The following is a 20,511-nucleotide window of genomic DNA, read 5'->3' on the forward strand; positions in this document are numbered from 1 at the left end:
TGAAAAATTGCTTCTCTTTGATGTGGTGAAAGTGGCATCTCGGAGCTGCGCCTCCATATCCTTTTTGATGTATATTGAATTTTTTTTTGTTTTATTTGCAAAAAAAAAAAAAAAAAAAAAATCACATCAAATGATCTTGCATTTATTAATAAAGAGTGAGGAACAGTCTTCAATCATCGCTTTTAGGAAGATTTGCCTGCACTTTTTAGCCAGTGTCACGCTTCAATGAGTCACCGACTATTTCCCGAAGTCTACCATCAAGGGAAACAATAATCGGGCTGGTTGGATTTTAGCCTATTGTTTCTTTTATGATATGACATACACTGTCTACCAATAAGTATTTGGACAACTGTGGTCCAAGCGGCACGAGTGGCAAATACAGCCTCAACCCTCCGGGGCTTTCCACAAGTCCTTGTATGAGGGCTAGTGGTATTTCATTCCATTTGGCTTGGAGAACACAAGTAAGTTCTTTCACCGATTTTGGTCGGCTGCTGCACCCCTTAGTTCGGAGATCCAACTCATCTCAGAGGTGCTCGATATGGTTCAAGTCTGGGCTCTGGACGGGCCAGTCCAATCGGTTAACCTGATTGTCAATGTATCAAGCCATGGTAGACCTCGCTACATGACAGCTGGCGTTGTCATCCTGGAAGTAACATTGGTCCGACCCAAAGAACTGCCATAATGTAGGAAGCACACTGTTATCTAAAATACTGTAGTGCAATAGGCGTCAGCGTTGAATTTACCATGCACTGGGACCAAGGGTCCCAGTCCATACCAGGAGAAACCCCCCCAGACCATAACTCCACCTCGGCAGAACTTTACTGGGTGTCCAATTACGTATTGGTAGACAGTGTATAAGAAGGGTTTCGATGCCATGAGTCTTTCATTCAAGCAGCTATGTTAGTAGGGTGCCAGAGATAAGTTACTACATTGGATATATTACACACAATGGTCATCTTTTCTTTTTATTGCCCATATGCTTTAGATAGTTGTTGGTCATACACTTTATGCTGCAGGGACATACATAGATATCATGGCGCCTCCTAGCTAATATCAGAATTGGGACTTCCTTACAAAAAATGGCAGTGGTTGTAGAAAAAAATGGCGGTTTGAATGGTTTTTAATATTGACCGCAGGCAAGCCATCCCCTGTACAGTTTCTCTGGCAATTAGGACGGAAATCTTTGGGTGGACAGCAGGCGCGTTAGGGTTTGTCACAGTCCTACAGGTCCCAATACTTTAATGTAAGGCACCAAGGAGGTCTGTTATGAAGACAACCCGTGTTGATATGCCCCCTACTAAGCAGGATCCATCCGCATGAGCATGAACGATGAGGTGCCCTATAAGATCAACTCTAGTGGACCCAGCATGACTGTGTATGACATGTAATACTTCATTTTCCCCATAGAGGCCGCTGCAGGAAAAATGCATAGCCAGGTAAGAGCTGATCGCCGGGGATCGACAGGGATTAGAGAGACTGAATCAGTGTTAGTTGGCTAATCTGTAGGCCGGCATCATATATCCTGGATATAGACATAAGGAAACTGTAAAGATCGCTTATAACAGATGAGACAGAATACAGTGATGTCATAGGATGCATTTTATGAATTAGAGGCAGTGATGTCAGGAAAGCTAATGAATTCTGTCGCGTTGATTTATATCGCTCCCTACCCATTAATACTTTGCAGTACTGTTGCAGAACCTTTTGTAATGTGAAAACGGATATATTTTTAGAAAGTTGAAATATCAAGAGTAGTTAAAAAACTGCTGAAAACAAATTAAAGTCCTGTTAGATTTTGTGATAAATCTTTCGCTGACAATCTGGGTGAGCAGCTTTACGCCACAAGGTCATTAATCATACAAGAAGATGTTCGCAACGTGAGCCAATGTACTATGTACTGTAACAAGGAATCTGATGCTGGACCTTGATAAATGGTTTTTTCTCCTGTTCTGCTCAGGTCTCTCCGAGGCGCTTTATACGCCATAGATTGCAATAAAGACAATTTATACCAACACCGGCATTCCTTACAATACTGCACCATCAAAACCAGTCACGGTTGTCAGGAATACAATAACACATCATATAATCAGGTCAACACTTTCAGCTGCTTCTTAATATAGGATTCACTTAGATCATGGCAGTCGGCTCTATCTTTTCCTGGGTTGTGTGTGCAAAATGGAGAAAGTCATTCTGCTGAAAACATCTCATTCCCATGTAGGGTTAGGTTCACATAGGCATCGGAGCCTGGCCATAGATTTCCCAGTGCAGATGTGTCCTCTCTTATCTTTTCTCTTGGGTGGACATGCCCAAAGTTGTGTCCTCTCTTATCTTTTCTCTTGGGTGGACATGCCCAGAGTTGTGTCCTCTCTTATCTTTTCTCTTGGATGGACATGCCCAGAGTTGTATGAGATGTGTCTATGTGGGGTCGCCCATTGCTTGTGAGTTGCTCGGTAAACGTTCTTGTTGTGTAAGAAATTGGAGAATTGCACTGAATTCTAGCTAACAGTGGACATATCTGTAAAGGTCAGAAGAAACAGAGCAGAATGCAGCAATTTTTTAATACGAAGTGGATGGAGACCATTTCAGAACCCAACAGACCCTTTATAGGAAGCCAATGGTGTCCATCATGTGATGGTTCTGGAACTGTTCTTACTTTCCTGTTATTGCCTTATTATAGGAACGGACATGTCAATGCAGATGTGAACCTACCCTTAGATACCTATGGATACCTAAACACAGGAGTTAAGGCCATGAAATTATGGTCTATACATTGCGTGAAATAGTTATCTATGGCACAAATCCGGGTCTCCAGACAGACTGTAGTCCAATAAATATGGCTGATATATGGACCGTATTTTCAGGACCATGACTGTATCTGTGGTAGATCATACCATGTCCACCTATTAGCACTCCAAATATCTCAGTTGGGAAAACACATTGACTGTCTCACCAGCTGGCCATATTATATGTCATATGTTACCCATATATAAAGCCCAGTGACAAACCTATCTGACCCTTCCCAGGTTGAGTCTTAGGAAAAACTAGAATCGAGTAAACAAGATGTCTTAACTAGAGATGAGTGAGTAGTGTTCGATCGAGTAGGTGTTCGATTGAATACTACGGTATTCGAAATACTCGTACTCGATCGACACTACTAGCTGTTCGAAGTTTAATGTTCGATGCAGAACCAGCGTTGATTGGCAGAATGCCATACATTCTGCCAATCAACGCTGGTTCTTCTATTAGCTTTCCGAAGTCTTCTCCGTGCTGCGTCCCCGCGTCTTCTTCCGGGTGGAATTCACTCTGCCTAGGCATCCGCCCTAGGCAGAGTCGACTGCGCATGCGCGGGCATGCACGCGCATACACGCGCATGCACAGTCAGCTCTGCTCAGGCGTCGGGACTGGGCAGAGCCGCACGTGCATGAGCAGTCAGCTCTGCCTAGGCCGGATGCCTAGGAAGAGTGAATTCCACCCGGAAGAGGACGCGGGGACCCTGCGCCGGGAGAAGACTTCAAGCAGAATCCAGCCCGACTGTCACTCGTGGACTTGGTAAGTATGATTTTATCGAATGTTGCCTACCCTTGAAATGAGCATTTCCCCCCATAGACTATAATGGGGTTCGAAATCCATTCGAACAGTCGAACAGTGTGCGGCTGTTCGAATCGGATTTCGAACCTCGGACACTTTAGTGTTCGCTCATCTCTAGTCTTAACATTTATACATGCTATTGTGTACCTCACTGCCACTTTAGGCTAAGGCCCCACATGGCGTCCCGCAGCAAAAAAGCGTTGCAGAAAAAACAGCATGGCGGTTCTTCCCATAGCGCTTTAGATTGAAAGTTTGCAGAGCTTTCCTCTGCGGATTTTCTAATTCAATTATACCTATGGGAAATATAATATAATTGACACACTGTGATGCACCACGGTTTTTTACCGCAAACTGGGCATGGGATTCGCTAGAATCCCATCCACTTTGCCCTAACACGATTTTTTCCCGCGGCAGAGATCACGGCGTTTACATCCCAGGGGGCCGCGGCCTTAAAGAGTTGTCCTCACGACATACATGGATCGATGCTGTTCATCATAGACATACTGACACAAGAAGCTTCCCCAACTCAGCTTGGTTGCCTTTTTAGATTTCATTTTCATGAATATAAAGCTAAAATGGCTAAAGAAGATATTTCTGAGGAGATTAGATAGCAACTAATCCACTTACATAAGGACAAGCAAAGTCAAAGGAAAATAAGTAGGAGCAGGAGTTTCCGACAATTGAGTTCAGAAAGTTACGAAAGAGAAACAGAAAATTGGACGACTCAAGACCTCGCAATAAATAAATAACTGGCCGTAAATATGCGATACAAGTTGGCCGAGATGGTCAATTTTGGCCATTTTAACCACTATCATTGGAAACGAGTTGTATATACACATGTATGATATAGTTGGCTGATCAATCGAAACTTTTCACTTGACCTTGTGCCATCATATTCCGCAACGCTTTTCAGATATTGTCAGTCTCTGTCCAATATAGGGCTCACAATCTACATTACCTATCAGTAGGTCCAAAGACCTACTCCAAAGAGTGTGGGAGGAAAACTCATGCAAACATGGGGAGAACATACAACTTTAGGAGAACACACGACTTTAGGAGATCACACGACTTTAGGAGAAGATACAACTTCAGCAGAACACACAACTTTAGGAGAACATATGATTTTAGGAGAACATACAACTTTAGGAGAGCATACAACTTTAAGAGATCATGACTTTAGGAGAGCATACAACTTTAGGAGAACATATAATTTTAGGACAACACACAACTTTAGGAGAACATACGATTTTAGGAGAATATAAGGTTGAGTTCAGATGGGGTTTTTTGGTGAAGATTTTTGAAGCGGAATTCACCTCAAAATCCTGATTAAAAAAATGACTCCCATTGAAATCAATTGGAGCCAGTCATTTCTTTTTTCTGCGAGCGGTCTGTTCAAGCTCCCAGAAAAAAGAAGCAACGTGCTCATTCTTCAGGCAGATTCCGCGACTGCACCAGCATCCAGTCGCAGCTACTGGTTTTTTGGTCCGGAATCTGAGATGGCCTCCACCTCAAATTCCGGACCAAAAAACCCTGTCTGCACTTAGCCTAAGACTTAAGGGGAACACATGATTTTAGGAGAACATACAACTGTAGGAGAACATGCGATTTTAGAAGAACATAAGGCCGGATTCAGACAGGGTATTTTGGACCAGTATTTGGCCGCCTCAGATTCCGGTCCAAAAAACAAGGAGCCGAGACTGGATGCCAGATGCACTGGCATCCAGTCACGGCATTCCGCTCCGGATTAGGTCCAAATGAATGGGCCTAGTCGGGAGGAGAGAGTGTCTTCAGGCAGACGTTGCGAGGCGAATCGCAACGCCTGAAGAATGAGCATGTAGCTTCTTTTTTCCAGGAGCTGGAACAAACCGCTCCCTGTAAAAAGGATTGACCGACTCCCATTGATTTCAATGGAAGCCTTTTTTTGGTCAGGATTTTGAGGCTGATTCGGCCTCAAAATACTGACCAAAATACCCAGTGTGAGCTTAGCCTAAGACTTTAGCAGAACATACGACTTTAGCAGAACATACAACTTTCGTGTACTGTGCCCGAAGCCTTAAAGAGTGGACATGTCAAATTAAGTTGCTTATTAATTTTCTGTGAAATGTTTGTTTTCTGCCTCTTCCTGAAGCGATAGGATTAATCACTTGTACTTAACGGTCGCTTTGCTCGAAATTAACAAAATAGCGTTTTTTGACGTCTGCGCCGTACTGTACAATATTAAGGATTTTGATAATCTTATTTAGCAGAGCTGTCGTATCTCGGAGGCTAGATTAAGATTAGTATCTCAAATTATTCGTTAAACAACCTTTGAAAGATAGAAGATATTCTTTGGAGGTTGCTTAGAGAATAATTTGATGCATGAAGTAGCCGGACGGTAATTGGCAAATTCGATTAGCTGTTGCCTGTTGAAAAACGATAATGATTAAATAACATGCAACATGTATACGCCGGGCTAGGCAAATGGGGAGGGCTCTGGTTTTAAGGGAGATAGGAAAAGGCATCCCAAAAGTGAGAGACGTATCTAGGAAAGCTAGGATGGAATCCATGATGGTTGAGTGAACATTTGACCTACTGCAGACAAGGCGCAGTAGGGAGGCTGTCTGCAACTTCACTCTTTGTCCCTGGCCATATAGCGGATACATCTTTGTATATACCAAACCCTCTCGGTATAACACTTTAGATTTTGAGCACAAGATCCTAACATGGATGCAGGTGAAGCCGAGAAGGTGCAGATCTGTTTATTGAAGTAGATTATCTGATGCCATCGCTCCGTCTCAATGATGAATTGACAGCCCCATTAATCCTTATAAGACAAAATAGCCGGGTATAAGACTCCTCTATCTCATAAGATCACATAGAGACAGGCAATATCCCGACTTACTTTTCTCCTGACCTGTCTGTAGCTCCGTTCATCTTACCAGCGATGCTATCCCATTGGATGTATAGCGGATATAATAAGAGTTTCTTATCTCCTCACTTATGTGTGTCTTTTTCATTCTTCTTGCCAGAGACACATTCTCCTGGTCACCGAGGCGTACAGACACATATGAGATTCCCACAAGCAATGTCTTGGTAAAGGCTGTCTAGCAGAAATCACTGAAAGAAGCAGCACTTTAGATTCCTCTTCTTGTTCCTCCATCTCCTCATTGACCTGTTGCTCTTTTTTCCCCCCGATGGTTTTAGTAATGTTTTCGGAATTCTAAGTTGGTTTCTCATGCCTGGTATATGGAGTACCAAACATAATGTACAAGAAAGTGGGAATTATTAGACGGGGTCACTTTCTATTATTGCTCCATGGTCCTGATGCTCCATGGACCATGTTGGGAATATGCAAATCTGTCTTCCAGGATGTAATTAGGAAAACAGTGCCTCTGTACGCTGCTTCTTAGGATAGCCCCCATAACATCATGCATGACTTTTTCAATAAGCCTAATAACGTGATGCGAGGTTATTGCCAAACCAGTATATCCATTCCAAAAGGAACAGAATCCCAGCTGTGGACAGCACTGTTTCGATCTGGTTGGATCTCAGATTTGCATATTTCCCATAAACCCTTTAGTGGAGTGAAAATGGCTTTATAAGTTTCCATACGCCTGCAAAGGTGCCCACTCCTGAAGGAGTGTTATTATCCCCTGACCCTGATCTCCATTGTTGTCATTTTCAGATGGGCAGGACTCAACCTGTGCAACATTTACTGGTCTATACCTACACAGATCCAATGTCTGTGTATTCTGACACCTTTGGACACCAGTAAACAGGTTGGTCGGGATTTTTTTCTATGGCGTAACCTTAGAATAGGCCACACATATCAGACAGATTTGCTGTTCGGGGCCATGTACAATAACCGTACTATACAGTGCATGTAGATGGAAGCAGATGGCTCCAGCCACTGTATAGTAGTGGGAAGCTGGTACGGCAGCTCAGCTTCCATTGGCTTTCCATTGGTGTTGAAAGTGGTCCTATGCAGGGGATGCCTGACGGCCCCTACAGATCAGATATTAATGGCCTATCCCAGGTCAACCTTTTTTTTTTTCTTAGCAATTCGTGCTACAGTAGCTCTTCAGGAGGGCTAGCCTTGCTCCCATAGCTGGTACACTACTTGTTTTTCCTTGAGTCACTTTCAGTAGATATCAACCACTGAATATTGGAAACACCTTACAACACATGCCATTTTGGAAAAGCTCTGACTCATTGTCTATTACAATCTGGACCTTGTCAAATCACACCCTTACTCTTACCCAGTTTTCTTGCCTCCACATAATGGGGGAAATTTATGTAGACTGGTGTTATCAATGATAGGGTTCATAACACCATCACCGGTGGAGAGTGTGCCATATGTACAGTATGACAACATACACACCTCCTCATAAATGTGGTGCAAACTCCATGGGGTCGTGTGCCTGCAGGTCTACATTGGTTCATAGCTGGCAAATCTACGTTGGTTCATAGCTGGCATAGGGCGGGTTCACCTCTGTGCCCAGTCTCCACTTTAGACAGTCCAGCGGGTTTCTGTCTGCTGCCTGAGAAACTGGACAGGAGACGAAAATCCGTCAGTCGGTTTTCAAACCCATTTACTTGAATGGGTTTGCAAAGTGTCCGCCCGTGAGCGTTTTGAGCCTCCTCAACAAAACCATTTTTTTTAATGACACAAAGTCGGACATGCAGGATTTTGTGTCCGGTTAAAAAAAAAACTGACTGCCGATTTCTGTCTCCTTTCCAGTTTCTCAGGCAGAAGACAGAAACCCGTAAAGTGGAGACCGGGTGCAGGTGTGAACCCGCCCATAGATCTCTTGCATCATTTCCATCAGATTTTTGGTGTAAATGATTATACTGTTAATGGTTGGCCAATGGCTTTGCCCCTTGTACGCCCTTCACCACACGGTCAAAAATCTGATTTGTACAGAAATTGCCACTTTTTACATACATCAGAAAACTGGTGAACAAGGCATAATAAATCTGCTCTAATAACTGTACATGTGCTTTTTTTTTTTTTTTTTTTACTATATCCCACCCCCCTGCCATGTTTTTCATGTCACCTGTCACCAAGATCATAAAACATAAGAATATGTATATGATTGCATTTTTGTTATTTAATGGAATTTCTATTTGTGCTCCTCTTCTACTAGGGTTCAGTTGACAGCTCAGAGTAACTTAAGGGTTAATGCTTACCGAGATTTTCTGCTTTTTTAGGAGATATTCTCTGTCACCAGAGAAACCACATTTATTAGAGGTTCTGCTTAAAGGCATCCTCCCAATAACAATCTGACAATGAATGTATAATGCATAGTTACAGTCCCCAATGTCCTCCTTCTTTGTGACACAGTTCCTCCAATTTCCAGTCCTTTCTTCATTTCTGTAAAATGACCACTAGAATTTTTGGCTACTCTATGTACATTGTGCTCTGGTACTCCCGAAACAGTCCCCTTTTTTCTTGGATGGATCAGCCAAGTGTAGGGGGAAGACCTAGAATTACCAAAGCACAGTGTCCCAGATTTAATATTGTGGGTACGACTAGACAATGGTGCAAACATCTTTGGTGAATTTCTGGCACCATGTGGCACAGCTTGGCATATCTTATTTGGGCTAGAATTTTTCGACATATGGGTGTGGATGGTTATAAAAAAGGGAGTGGCTCAAATGTGTCACGGTGAACCAAAAATGCTTTATGTGTAACATACCATTTGGCTGAGCTGAGAAGATGAGAAGATTCTAATGAGGCGTGGGAGACTAGTTAGACTTCTCCTTTCCTAGTCAGGAGAAGGTATGTATTCAGTTTCCTCTCTCCTCAAGGAAGTAGACTAGTAGTGGAAGATGGACTAAGCTTAGTTAGGCCGACCACAACCTGTTAGCGATAGTCAGATCAAATGTTGGTCTGTGGTCAGAAGATGGGCCATTATCCTGTCACTTTATGGACTTTGCATGCACAATAGGTTTGAGCTGATCTTGAGATTTCAGGATCGATCTTAAAATCCAATTTCCAATCATTTTCCAGCCGATCCCAATTGTGAAATTTGCTTGATCGCTGATCAGAACCCGATCTTTTCCGATCCCGATCGCTCAACCCTAGTCAGTGCTACTCTATGGGAGAAGTCACTTTTAGGGTTCAGCCGATCTTGAGATTTCAGAATCCGATTTCCGATCATTTTCCAGCCGATCACGGTCGTGAAATTTGCATGATCGCTGATCGGAATCCCATCTTTTTTAATCCCGATCGCTCAACCCTAGTGCACAACAATGACTGTGAGGATAATTTTGAAAGGACATCATAGCTAGGATCTCATTTATGACCCACAGGTCATGTTGGACACCTTTTTTATGGCCTTACAACCCACACCCTGGGCATTGCACACAACTTTTTGTTTTTTAAGGGACTTTAAGAACACTTTCATAGAATACTACCAGCAAGGAAGACACCGACTGACCTCAGCCTTTGCCCCAACCTTGTGATAGTCTTAAAAACTATGACTCCATTACATGGAAGAAGTTGTTGTTGGGTTCCCTGTTCTATTCCAAGTAATCCATGAGCTACTACATCATTCATGAGTATTCTATCCTGGACTCACCACCAAGAGCATTCCAACCACCATCAGACTCAGGGAGGGCTTCTATGCAGACGTGTCCTGGGTATTATAACACCCATTATTTATGTGAATTGCAAAACACATTTGTTAGATGCTCAATCTTAAAATATTGCAGAACTTTTTATGATTTCTCATGATTTTTTTAAGAACGGGAGCACTTTGACGTGTTTCTACACCATTTGTTATATTTAAAACTGAATTTACTGAATTTACTAAATTTCCCTATGGTAGAACTATTAAAGGATTATCTTATCTTATCTTAAAAGTTCTAATTCTACAGTATGTATAACCATTAAAAGTTTTACCTAGAAATTATCATGATGGTGCCATAGCCCCAACCCATATATCAAAATCAGAATCCTGGCTGAGACTGTGCATGAAAAAAGTCAGAGATGTAATCAGCAGAAAGCACCAATTTCTAAGGACTATTCGTGTAAGAACACTCCAAAAAGTAGCAACGCAGCTTGACAAAACGATTCCATAATTATACCTGCTGACCCAAATATCTGGTACTCAAACCCCTCCACAAAATAAGACAGGAATCAAGCTGAGGGCGAGTGCTGCCCGCTGTATGATTGCTCCAGAGATTTCAAGGGTATATGTGTCAGGTAATACTTAAATGTAATGTCTGGAGCTTTGGACTCCTGCTTTCCTTCCGAAAAGTAAAACTAATAATATGATAAAGGAAATTCCATTTTCAAAGATCCCTAAAGCCAAAGTGACAGTGAAGCGCTGCTACGGTATCATATACAGCCATGGTGTAGTAATATATACTTATAAGCCAGGGATGCGGGGTGTTACATCGCCCAGGATAGGCTGCAAGATTGAAAGATAAAATCAAGAGATTCCTGGGATAACTGCAAAAAAAATCAGATTTTTTTTTTACAGTTACATCACATGTACACATCGTATTATGCAATTCCATAGGATGACATTGAATGTTTACAAATTCAGTTTTTTATTGATTTCTCTCACCCTTGTTAAAGGGATCCTATCATTAGACTCACTTTTTTTCTAATTAACATGTAGGAATAGCCTTAAGAAAGATTATTCTTCTCCTGCCTTTAGATGTTTTCTCTGTGCTGCCGTTCAGTAGATATTCCGTATTCCATCTTTATGCAAATGAGTTCTCTCACAGCACTAGGGGCGTTCCCAGTGCTGCGAGAGAACTCTCCAGCGCCGCCTCCATCTTCTTCAGAAACCGGCCTCTACGTGTCTTTTTCTGGCCTGGCTTTCAATCTTCCACGTATGTGCAATCGGCTCTGCCCACTGGACTGCACCTTCGCGCGGCCATTTTTTGTGGCCGCTTACACAAGCTCTTGGTGCAGTTGACTCTACCCGAGGCCCGCTGGCAGAGCCGATTGCGCATGCATAGAAGATTGAAAGCCAGGCTGGAAGACAACGCGTAGAGGCCAGTTCCTGAAGAAGATGCAGGCGGTGCTGGAGAGATCACTCACAGCATTGGGGCCGACCCCAGTGCTGTTTGAGCATTGGTGACCGCCCTCAGTGCTGCGAAAGAACTCATTTGCATAAAGATGGAAAACGGAATATCTACCGAACGGCGGTGCGGAGAAGACATCTAAAGGTAGGAGAAGAATAGCCTTTCTTAAGGCTATTCATACGTGTTAGTTAGCAAAAAACGGGATTCTAATGATAGGATCCCTTTAAAGGCCCATTTATGGTTTTGGGAGACATTTTGAACCTGGCAGGCTCCCTTTAAAGGGATTGTTCATCAACTGGTAGTCGGAAGGCATAAAATAAAAAATAATGCACCTCACCTGTCCCCAAACCTCCATAGATGCCACCAGTGTCCCTTTAGTTTCGAGGCAGTACTGCATTGTCCTGTGACATGACCGCTGAGACCAATCAATGGCCATATAAGACATTGGTAAGGAGGCAGTGACATATGTGTCTGCTCCGTCTCCAGTGACCGCAGCACAGGCACGAGACTGAAGAGACATCCACAGTGGATAAAAGAAAGTCGGGGTGGGGTGAGTATGATTTTTGCATTTTATACCTATAGCCGGCCCATAGGTTACTCCAGCGCCTGAACAACCCCTTTAATGCAATTTGCAAAGGCTTCACTAATGAGGATTTTTCTGTATTTTCCCAAATCTGCTGCAAAGCAAGACTGTGATTCTATAGCCAGAACCAATGTAGTGTCTTGCGGCAAGTGCAGTACCTGGGGATAGGACATGACTCAGGAATTTTCTGTTTGGCTCCATGTGTTGTACCTCGCCTCCTCAGGCGCAGCACTAGACATAGCACAGTGGTGCACGGAGTACTTCTTTAATGATTGCCACAGCCATTAAACCTATTAGAATTAAAAGTACTAAAGTGTACATCTGGTGCAATGTGTTAATGCTGGTTTTGACCTAACGTTGTACTGGGAAGTTTGCACTGGATGTCTTCCAAGATAACAGAAGGGCCGGAGGCTGCCCAGTATTAATGAGGTATAGAGCACTTTATAGCTTTGCAGTTTGTCCTTAGTATTTATATTTCTTGCTGTCTGAGAGATTACTTTGATACATGCGGTACCATGCAAAAGTTTTAGGCAAGTGTGAAAACAAGACTGCAAGGTAAGAATGGCTTCAGGGATAGATGTGAAATGAAGTGAATGAAGAACAGAAAAATCTAAACTCCATCATTAGTTGGTGTGACCTTTGCCCTTTGCCTTCTATGAATTCTCAGCAGCGAGGTTGTTCCCGTTGCCATCTTGAAGAACTAAGCACAGATCTTCTGTGGATGTACGTTTGCTCCAATCCATCTGTCTTTTCATGTCATCCTACAGACAGACAGACTGGATGCTGTTGAAATCAGGGCTCTGCGGGGGCCGGATCATCACTTCCAGGACTCCTCCTCCAAAGGGCAAAGGTCACACCAAATATTGATAGGATTTAGATTTCTGTTTTCTGCATTCACTTTGTTACAACCACCTAAAATTTTTGCACAGTATTGTATATCACTACAAGTAACATACTGGTACAGACATGGTCAACACGGAAAGCCCCGATGTTTTTTGGTGCACGTTTAGTTTTTTTTGAGGGTCAAACTTTAAAGGAACATTCTGGACAAAGCTAATCACTTTTGCTTTGTGCAAGGCTTGAGAGGCGGTGAATTAGCGATGCCCTCCTTGGTGTTTTATGAATTCCCGCATCATGCACTGCCCCCTATTGCCCTGCGTTAACCATTACACAATGTATCAATTTTGTAAAAAAAGTTTCTTCATCGGTAGTTTGCAGAATATTTTTTGCTCAGGCAACGTTACGTCAGTGCTTACATTCCCACCTGTAAGTGTGGCTCTTGTGGTTTGGCCAGTATTTCGGGGTACCCTCAGTTCATGGTACTGATCCGCAGCTAAGGTGCTGAATACCACCCGGTACCCATCACCCTCTGCATCGCTGTTGTCCCACTCCAGTTCTAAAGTGGATGATCCACGAGATGTAACGCGTAGATTTTTAGGGGCGTCCAGCTCTGCGAGAGAAAAATAAATGACATAAATAATTATATTTGTCAACTTTGTATAAAAAATGATTTATTATCCCCAATTATTCTGCCTATAACTCATGTCCATATGGATCCATTCGTCGGGGAAGAGACGTCACCTCTACTATCATCTCTAGGTCACGATTTTATCCGGTAACATTACATTAGTTTTATTTCATCTTTGACCACCTGTACCAGGACATTAGGACTGCAGATGGCTTATTGGGGTCACCTGAAAGGTTATTGCAGATTTGTCCATTTAATGTAGCCTTTTTGCAGTGATTATAAAAATCGTGGTGGAAAGTATGAGAAAATTGCAAAATATGATGTCACATTAAATACTTTACGAAATGTACAAAATGTAACGGAAGAGCGTAATGAGATCAGCTTGATGCCCAATACTTGAAAAAACATTCAAATATAACTTTTAATAAGATCTAGTTCAAACGTCAAACGTCAGGTATACCAATAATAAAAAACTATTAGAACCGTCTTACCGGTTGGTGGTGTAGCGCACAACAAAGGGGTTAAATATGACACAGTTGAGCCCGGGGTGGGCCATGTAGGATGACTACTGACTTCTGAACCCTGAGATCCAAATTCTCCCACCCTGATAAGGGCAGCACCAAACTGTCCCTAAAAATGACCCTATTTATGTCGCATAAACCGACGCGTTTTGACCCCTGTTTAAGGGTGCTCATCGGGGGGGATACAGAGTAGATTTCCAGCATTCCAGAAAGAGGGTTCTCATAGAGCAGGAGAGGTCTAACCAGTCCCGCCATGGCAGATTAACTTCTATTCCTTGATGAGCATCCTTATCTGTGGGTCAAAATGCGTCGGTCTGACCTATATTGGGTTTACACAGATAAAAATTGCATTGCATCTTACAAGGAATGTATCATTATTTTTTACATGTATTTATAAAACCAAATATTGAAATCTATCCATTTTTTCTAATCTGTTTTTATTTTCTGTAAAATTCTATTTTCTATATATGATTAAGGGGACGGCCATCTTGCTTGAGCTCCTCCTCTGCTCTGTTAACAGCAGTTAGTGATATGCTTTATGGCATAGTCATAGTCATGGTCCTAGACAAAAATAGACTAGAGCCAACTAACTGAGGTTCATAGGAGAGATTTCTAGATTTGTTCTATGTAGAGAGAGAGAGAGAGAATAGATAAGGCGTGACATCATCTATTGTCAGTAATGGATGAAATGTTGGCTGTTGTGTCATTATCTGTTTGTGATGTAAATCAGGTGAATACTGCAAAAAGATACAAACCCTCTTCAAAATAGGCAATTGTTACTCTATAATTAGGCTTAGTGGTAAAGTGAAAATTACAGGATATAGTCATTATTTTACCTATAGATAGCAGTATGAAGAATTAAAATAAATTCTTACAAAAGGTTTAACATAATGACAGGTCATTTCTGGTGACACTACGAAGGAGCAACAAAAAAAAATAGGATAAAGCGGCTTTCTATTGATTCTTCCAGCAGTTCTTCTGGTTGCACACTTGAAGGATTTTATGTATACAATATGATGGCGCCATTTACATCTGTAATGATAATAATAATGATAATCATAATAATAATAGTCGTCGTAATATGTGAAGGTTAACGGGTCGCAAATTTTTAAGAGGAAATTTTGTGCGGCTAATGATTAGATCAATGGCCGGCGGAGAACTGGAGAGGGTTCATTGACAGGACTTCCAGCGAGATGATCTAAGTACAGTTCTCCTGTAATGGGGCCTTGAGCAGATGTCAACATGTAAAACAGTTGTACAATTTGTCCTTCATTCTCTGTGCGAGACGGGTAATTAACGTTTCTTGGGTTCCATCTCGCGTGCTTGCTCCCTTAACCTGCAGTTACAATACATTACAGCATGAAGGCTATAGAAATGTGCACATAGCACACAGGGGGAAAATTGCAGACATTATAAATGTGGCCGATTCATTGACTTCAATGACATGCGAGCTTTTGTAATGCAACAAATGGAAGCATGTCATGACGGGTGAAGCCTCTCCAATGTTGCCGGTGTCGAAGATATTGGAGATGTCATCTAGGAAGGACCATCCAGATAATACAAGGACTATGGATGTAGGTTTTGCACGATCTGGGTTTCAGGTGATCAGATATTGATGGCCGATCCCAACAGGAGGGGATGGGGGTCTCAGCATTTAGACCCCTATTAATGAGCTACTTATCCTCTACTTTTTGGATAGAGGATAAATATTCTTAGACTCACATGACCATATCCAATGTGTCTTGCATCTTGACTGTGTCCATTTATTCCACACCCATTGCCTTCCATGGTCACTTTGGGTCAGCGAATATGGATCTGTGTATCTTATCCATAATAAAGTAGAACATGGACCATTATTTCATGGATCCCCATCTGTACATGGCTAAAAAACCACCATCGTGTGCATATAGACTTATTCGGGCACCCGGTAAGAGATTGCCTCCATGAGTTTGTCAGAAGAGGACATCTGAAGGACTCACATTTCTAAGGACTATTTTATTTCTACGGGAAATATTCCCTAATTTAGGGGACTGGTCAGACTCGTTCTTTAGAAACCTTTGTACATTTAATTACTTGGGTTTGAAATATGTTTTGTGGATTTTTAGTTACAGAAATCAAAAACAAGACGACTGTGATGAGTGATTTGAAGCTCAGTGGGTTGCGAAAACCCCACTATGATATAAAGCCCTCTGCCAAACGCCAAGGAGACAAGCTTAAAATAAGTACATAGAAAAGTTTATATTGTTTCGCAACTTGGTAACCTAAAAATATAGAGGGCAAATAACATTTTAGAAGCTTATGGGCTCTTAACTCTGAGCGGAAACCGGGCTGTGATCACAGTGAGGATCAGACGGCTCCGATCTTAGTATGGTGGCTTGTGTCAAAAAATCTATCGTTGTGTTGGAGGAAAATGTACACATTATTTGGCCAAAAGTATGAGGACACCTGACCGTGACCATCATCTCTATATGAGCATGTTGGATATACCATTTCAAAATCCATGAGTTGAGACTTTTTTTGCAACTTTCCACTCTATTGTGCCATCTTATAGACTGGATTTGGTTAGCACACCTCGAGTCAGGTGTCCATGTGCTTTTGACTATAAAACACACACAATAAGATTTAATTAATTTGGCATCCAAAAAATGCTGCACAGTAAGAAGGCAAAAATAGAAGGGTTAATAGTTTAATTTTGTCAACAAAATGCAAAATTAATGAAGAAAAGAGAAATCTAAAGCCCATCAATATTGGGTGTGACCATCCTTTGGGGCCTGGAAGTGTCAGGGGGCAGTCATACTGAGTATTTTGGCATGGATTCTGAAGCAGAATCCGAGTCAGAATCCGCGCGGAAAAAAAGCCTCCCATTGACTTCAATGGCTGGGATTTTCCACGCGAAACCTAATGGGAGGCTTTTTTCCCATTGATTTCAATGGGTTCCATGGAGAAAACAGAGCCCAATTAAGTCAATGGGAGGCTTTATTTCTGCGAGGATGCTGCCACGAATTCCGCATCAGAATCAGTGTACCGAAACTCCGTGTCAATGCCCCCTCAATATGGAGTCCAGATCTTAACATCGTCCAGTCTGTCTGGGATTACCTGAAAGATTGGACAAGCCTATATCCACAGAAGATCTGGGCTTAGTTCTCCAAGATGGTGGGAACAACCTCATTGCCGAGTTCTGCCAAAAACTGTCTGCAAGTACCGAGAAGAACTGATGGAAGGCAAAGGGCAAAGGTTACACCAAATATTGATGGGATTTAGGCCTTGTTCGCATCTGCGTCAGTAATCCATTCGTGGAGTCCGCATGTGGACCCCCTCGAATGGACTACCAAACATATTGTCATGTGGTGTGCAGTGAAGGCACACAGACCCCATAGGCTATAATGGGGTCTGTGTGCTTTCCGCATGGTCTCTGCACGAGTCATGCGGACAGGAAAGTAGATTGTGAAGTACAATGTTCCGTGCGGAGACCGTGCCAAAAGCACACAGACCCCATTATAGTCTATGGGGTCCGTGTGCTTTCACTGCACACCACATGCCAATGCCTTTGGTAGTCCATTCTAGGGGGTCCCCATGTGGGGAACGAGGCTTACATTTCTCTTTTCTTCATTCACTTAATGTTGTTAATTGACCATTATTATTGTTAATAAACCATTAACCCTTCTATTTCTGAAAGCGTTCTTACTGCGGAGCATTTTTCCACAACTGCCTAGATCTTTTTCGTATCTCAACTATGACCTTTAACCCATAATATGCGATAACACAACACCTAGTAGGCCCATCATACCGGAATACAGTGCATGTACTAAATATACAATATATATATCACACACATCCATACTGTATACTCCAGGCCTTGATCCAGCCCTGCAGGGATTTGTATTGCGATGCAGCAGAGCTCTGTGTGAGAGGTTTCATTGATTCCTTCTAAATGTAAGTGAAATTCAATTGCCATACATCCTTCAATACCCAAAGAAGCAAAACAACTCTATAAATACAGACTCCGAGATGTGCTCATAACCTTTGACTAGACAACAAAATTCATTAAAGCCGGAGTACTGCTGAGCTGCTGCGGTGCATAAAATGCGGCTTCTCTCCCATCGTCCTACAGGCTGAAGTCTTCACGTTCAGGGATCTGACAGCTGTCAATCAATCTTCATTTACAATATAGGGAGGGCTTGTCCATGATAAATAGCTCACTATATAAATAGCTCAGTGCGGGATTCGCCAAGAGGGCCAGCTCAGCAATTTTATGGCTGTCCTATATACACGTACCTCCCACCTATGGCCATGTTTGATAGACTGTATATTAAAGGATTAGCATAAAAAGCCGCTCTGTTCCTTCACACAAATTAGTACCATCCAGTGAAAGATTTGGGCACAGATAAAATGCACAACTGACATCCTACTGCAATGGCAGGGATCAAAGATACCGATCCTTGTCATCTAACCTCAACAGTCACTTCAATATCTACGGAGGGAGGATCAATGCAATCACAATAGTTTACCAGGGCAACCTGGGCCCTCACATGGGTATATGCCTATTATTGTAGCTCATAATTAGAGATGAGCGAACAGTAAAATGTTCGATATTCGTTTTGAGTAGCCCCTCAAAATTCGACTACTCGAATATCGAACCCTATTATAGTCTATGGGGGGAAAATGCTCGTTTCAGGGGTAGGCAACGTTCGATCAAATTATATTTAACAAGTCCACGAGTGAGGGTCGGGCTGGATTCTTCGAGAAGTCTTCTCCGTGCAGCATTCCCGCGGTGTCTTCTGGCTCTGAATTCACTCTGCCAGGCATCAGGCCTGGGCAGAGCCGACTGCGCATGCCCGCGCTACAAAGAAATGGCCGCTTACAGTCAAAGTGGCCTTTTCTTGTAGCGCGGGCATGCGCAATCGGCTCTTCCCAGGCCCGATGCCTGGCAGAGTGAATTCAGAGCCGGAAGACGCTGCGGGGAAGCTGCACGGAGAAGACTTCTAAAGGTAGGAGAAGAACCAGCGTTGATTGGCCGACTGTATAGCATTCAGCCAATCAATGCTGGTTCTGCATCGAAATTTTTCCATTCGAATAGCGAGTGGTACTCGATCGAGTACGAGTATTTCGAATACCGTCGTATTCGATCGAATACCTACTCGATCAAATACTACTTGCTCATCTCTACTCATAATTAATCATGGATGGTCTAATAAATTGTTGGTATATTATAACGTTCACTATAAAGGAGCAGAACTTTAATACCTGACACGACCTATACAAAATAGTGGTGCTGTTTCTGGAAGAAAGCAGCCATGTTTTTCTAATATTGCATGCACTGATGTTTTCTTAGGCTGGGTTAACATGGGTTTTTTTGGACAGAATTTTGATGTGGGGATCCGCCTCAGAATCCGGTCCAAAAAATGCCTCCCTTGGCTAGCGCGACTATTGCGGCATTCTAACAGTTGCATCCAAATTAGGCCAAAATGAATGGGCTTAGTTGGGAGGGAGCATCACACCGTGGACTTCCATGGCCGGTTCAGCCGCAGAATACACGGCAAGAAAGGTCAGCTCGCCTTTTTTTTTCTGCAAGCGAAAGAAACCGCTCGTGGAAAAAGGAAGTGAATGGCTCCCATTGAACGTTTTTTTGAGATTCTGCATCAAAATCAGGTCCAAAAAACCTCGTATGAACCCAGCCTTAACTTCAACATTGCCTTCAAATTGGAGAATATTTTGGCTTTAAGAACCCAGGATCACATTTTTTTCCTATCAGTATGTCTTTGTACAATGGGAGGAAATCCAGGCAATCACGGGGAGAACATACAAACTCCTTGCAAATATTGTTCCTGGTGGGATACAAACCCAGGACTCCAGTGCTGCAAGACAGCAGTGCTAACCACTGAGCCACCGTGTTGCCCCCAAACCACAGGACCTTTTTGTGATTGTGTTGCCACAATCTAGGAGCCGTAACTTTTTTGTTCTTCTGTCCACATTGCTGTATGATGGCTTGATTTTTGTGGGAGGGGTTTAATTTTGTATTCATGTAGAAATGTCCTATTGTCCTATTGTCTTTGTCAAATACAACTGATCTATAATGCACAAAATATATACTCCATCCATCTCTAGGATAACAGGTTAAGAAAGTCTATGGACTGTATGTTCTACAGCAGTCTATCATAGTTGCAAAGTGACTGTCCTGTCAACACAACTTCAAAACAGTTAGTGTTTATGCTAATTTGTATTCCAACGGGTGTTACTAGAAATTTTTTAGGCCCTCCCACGAGGAGCACGGACATAGTTTAAAATGTTCTGCATCCTGAACTTCAAATGTTATCAATGATGATCTGTAA

At 42.5% G+C, this 20,511-nt stretch overlaps 1 protein-coding gene across 2 annotated transcripts in view; it reads right to left on the bottom strand.

The window, feature by feature from the left end:
* TNR (tenascin R) overlaps positions 1-20,511 on the bottom strand; it is a 333,354-nt gene that overhangs the window by 63,490 nt on the left and 249,353 nt on the right. For both annotated transcript variants that reach the window (XM_075287087.1, XM_075287088.1), the window contains exon 8: positions 13,458-13,643. In XM_075287087.1, coding sequence (XP_075143188.1) covers positions 13,458-13,643 — 186 coding nt within the window. The remainder of the gene's footprint in view (positions 1-13,457; positions 13,644-20,511) is intronic.

This window comes from Leptodactylus fuscus, chromosome 9, assembly GCF_031893055.1.
Source record: "Leptodactylus fuscus isolate aLepFus1 chromosome 9, aLepFus1.hap2, whole genome shotgun sequence".
Taxonomy (NCBI): Eukaryota; Metazoa; Chordata; class Amphibia; order Anura; family Leptodactylidae; genus Leptodactylus; species Leptodactylus fuscus.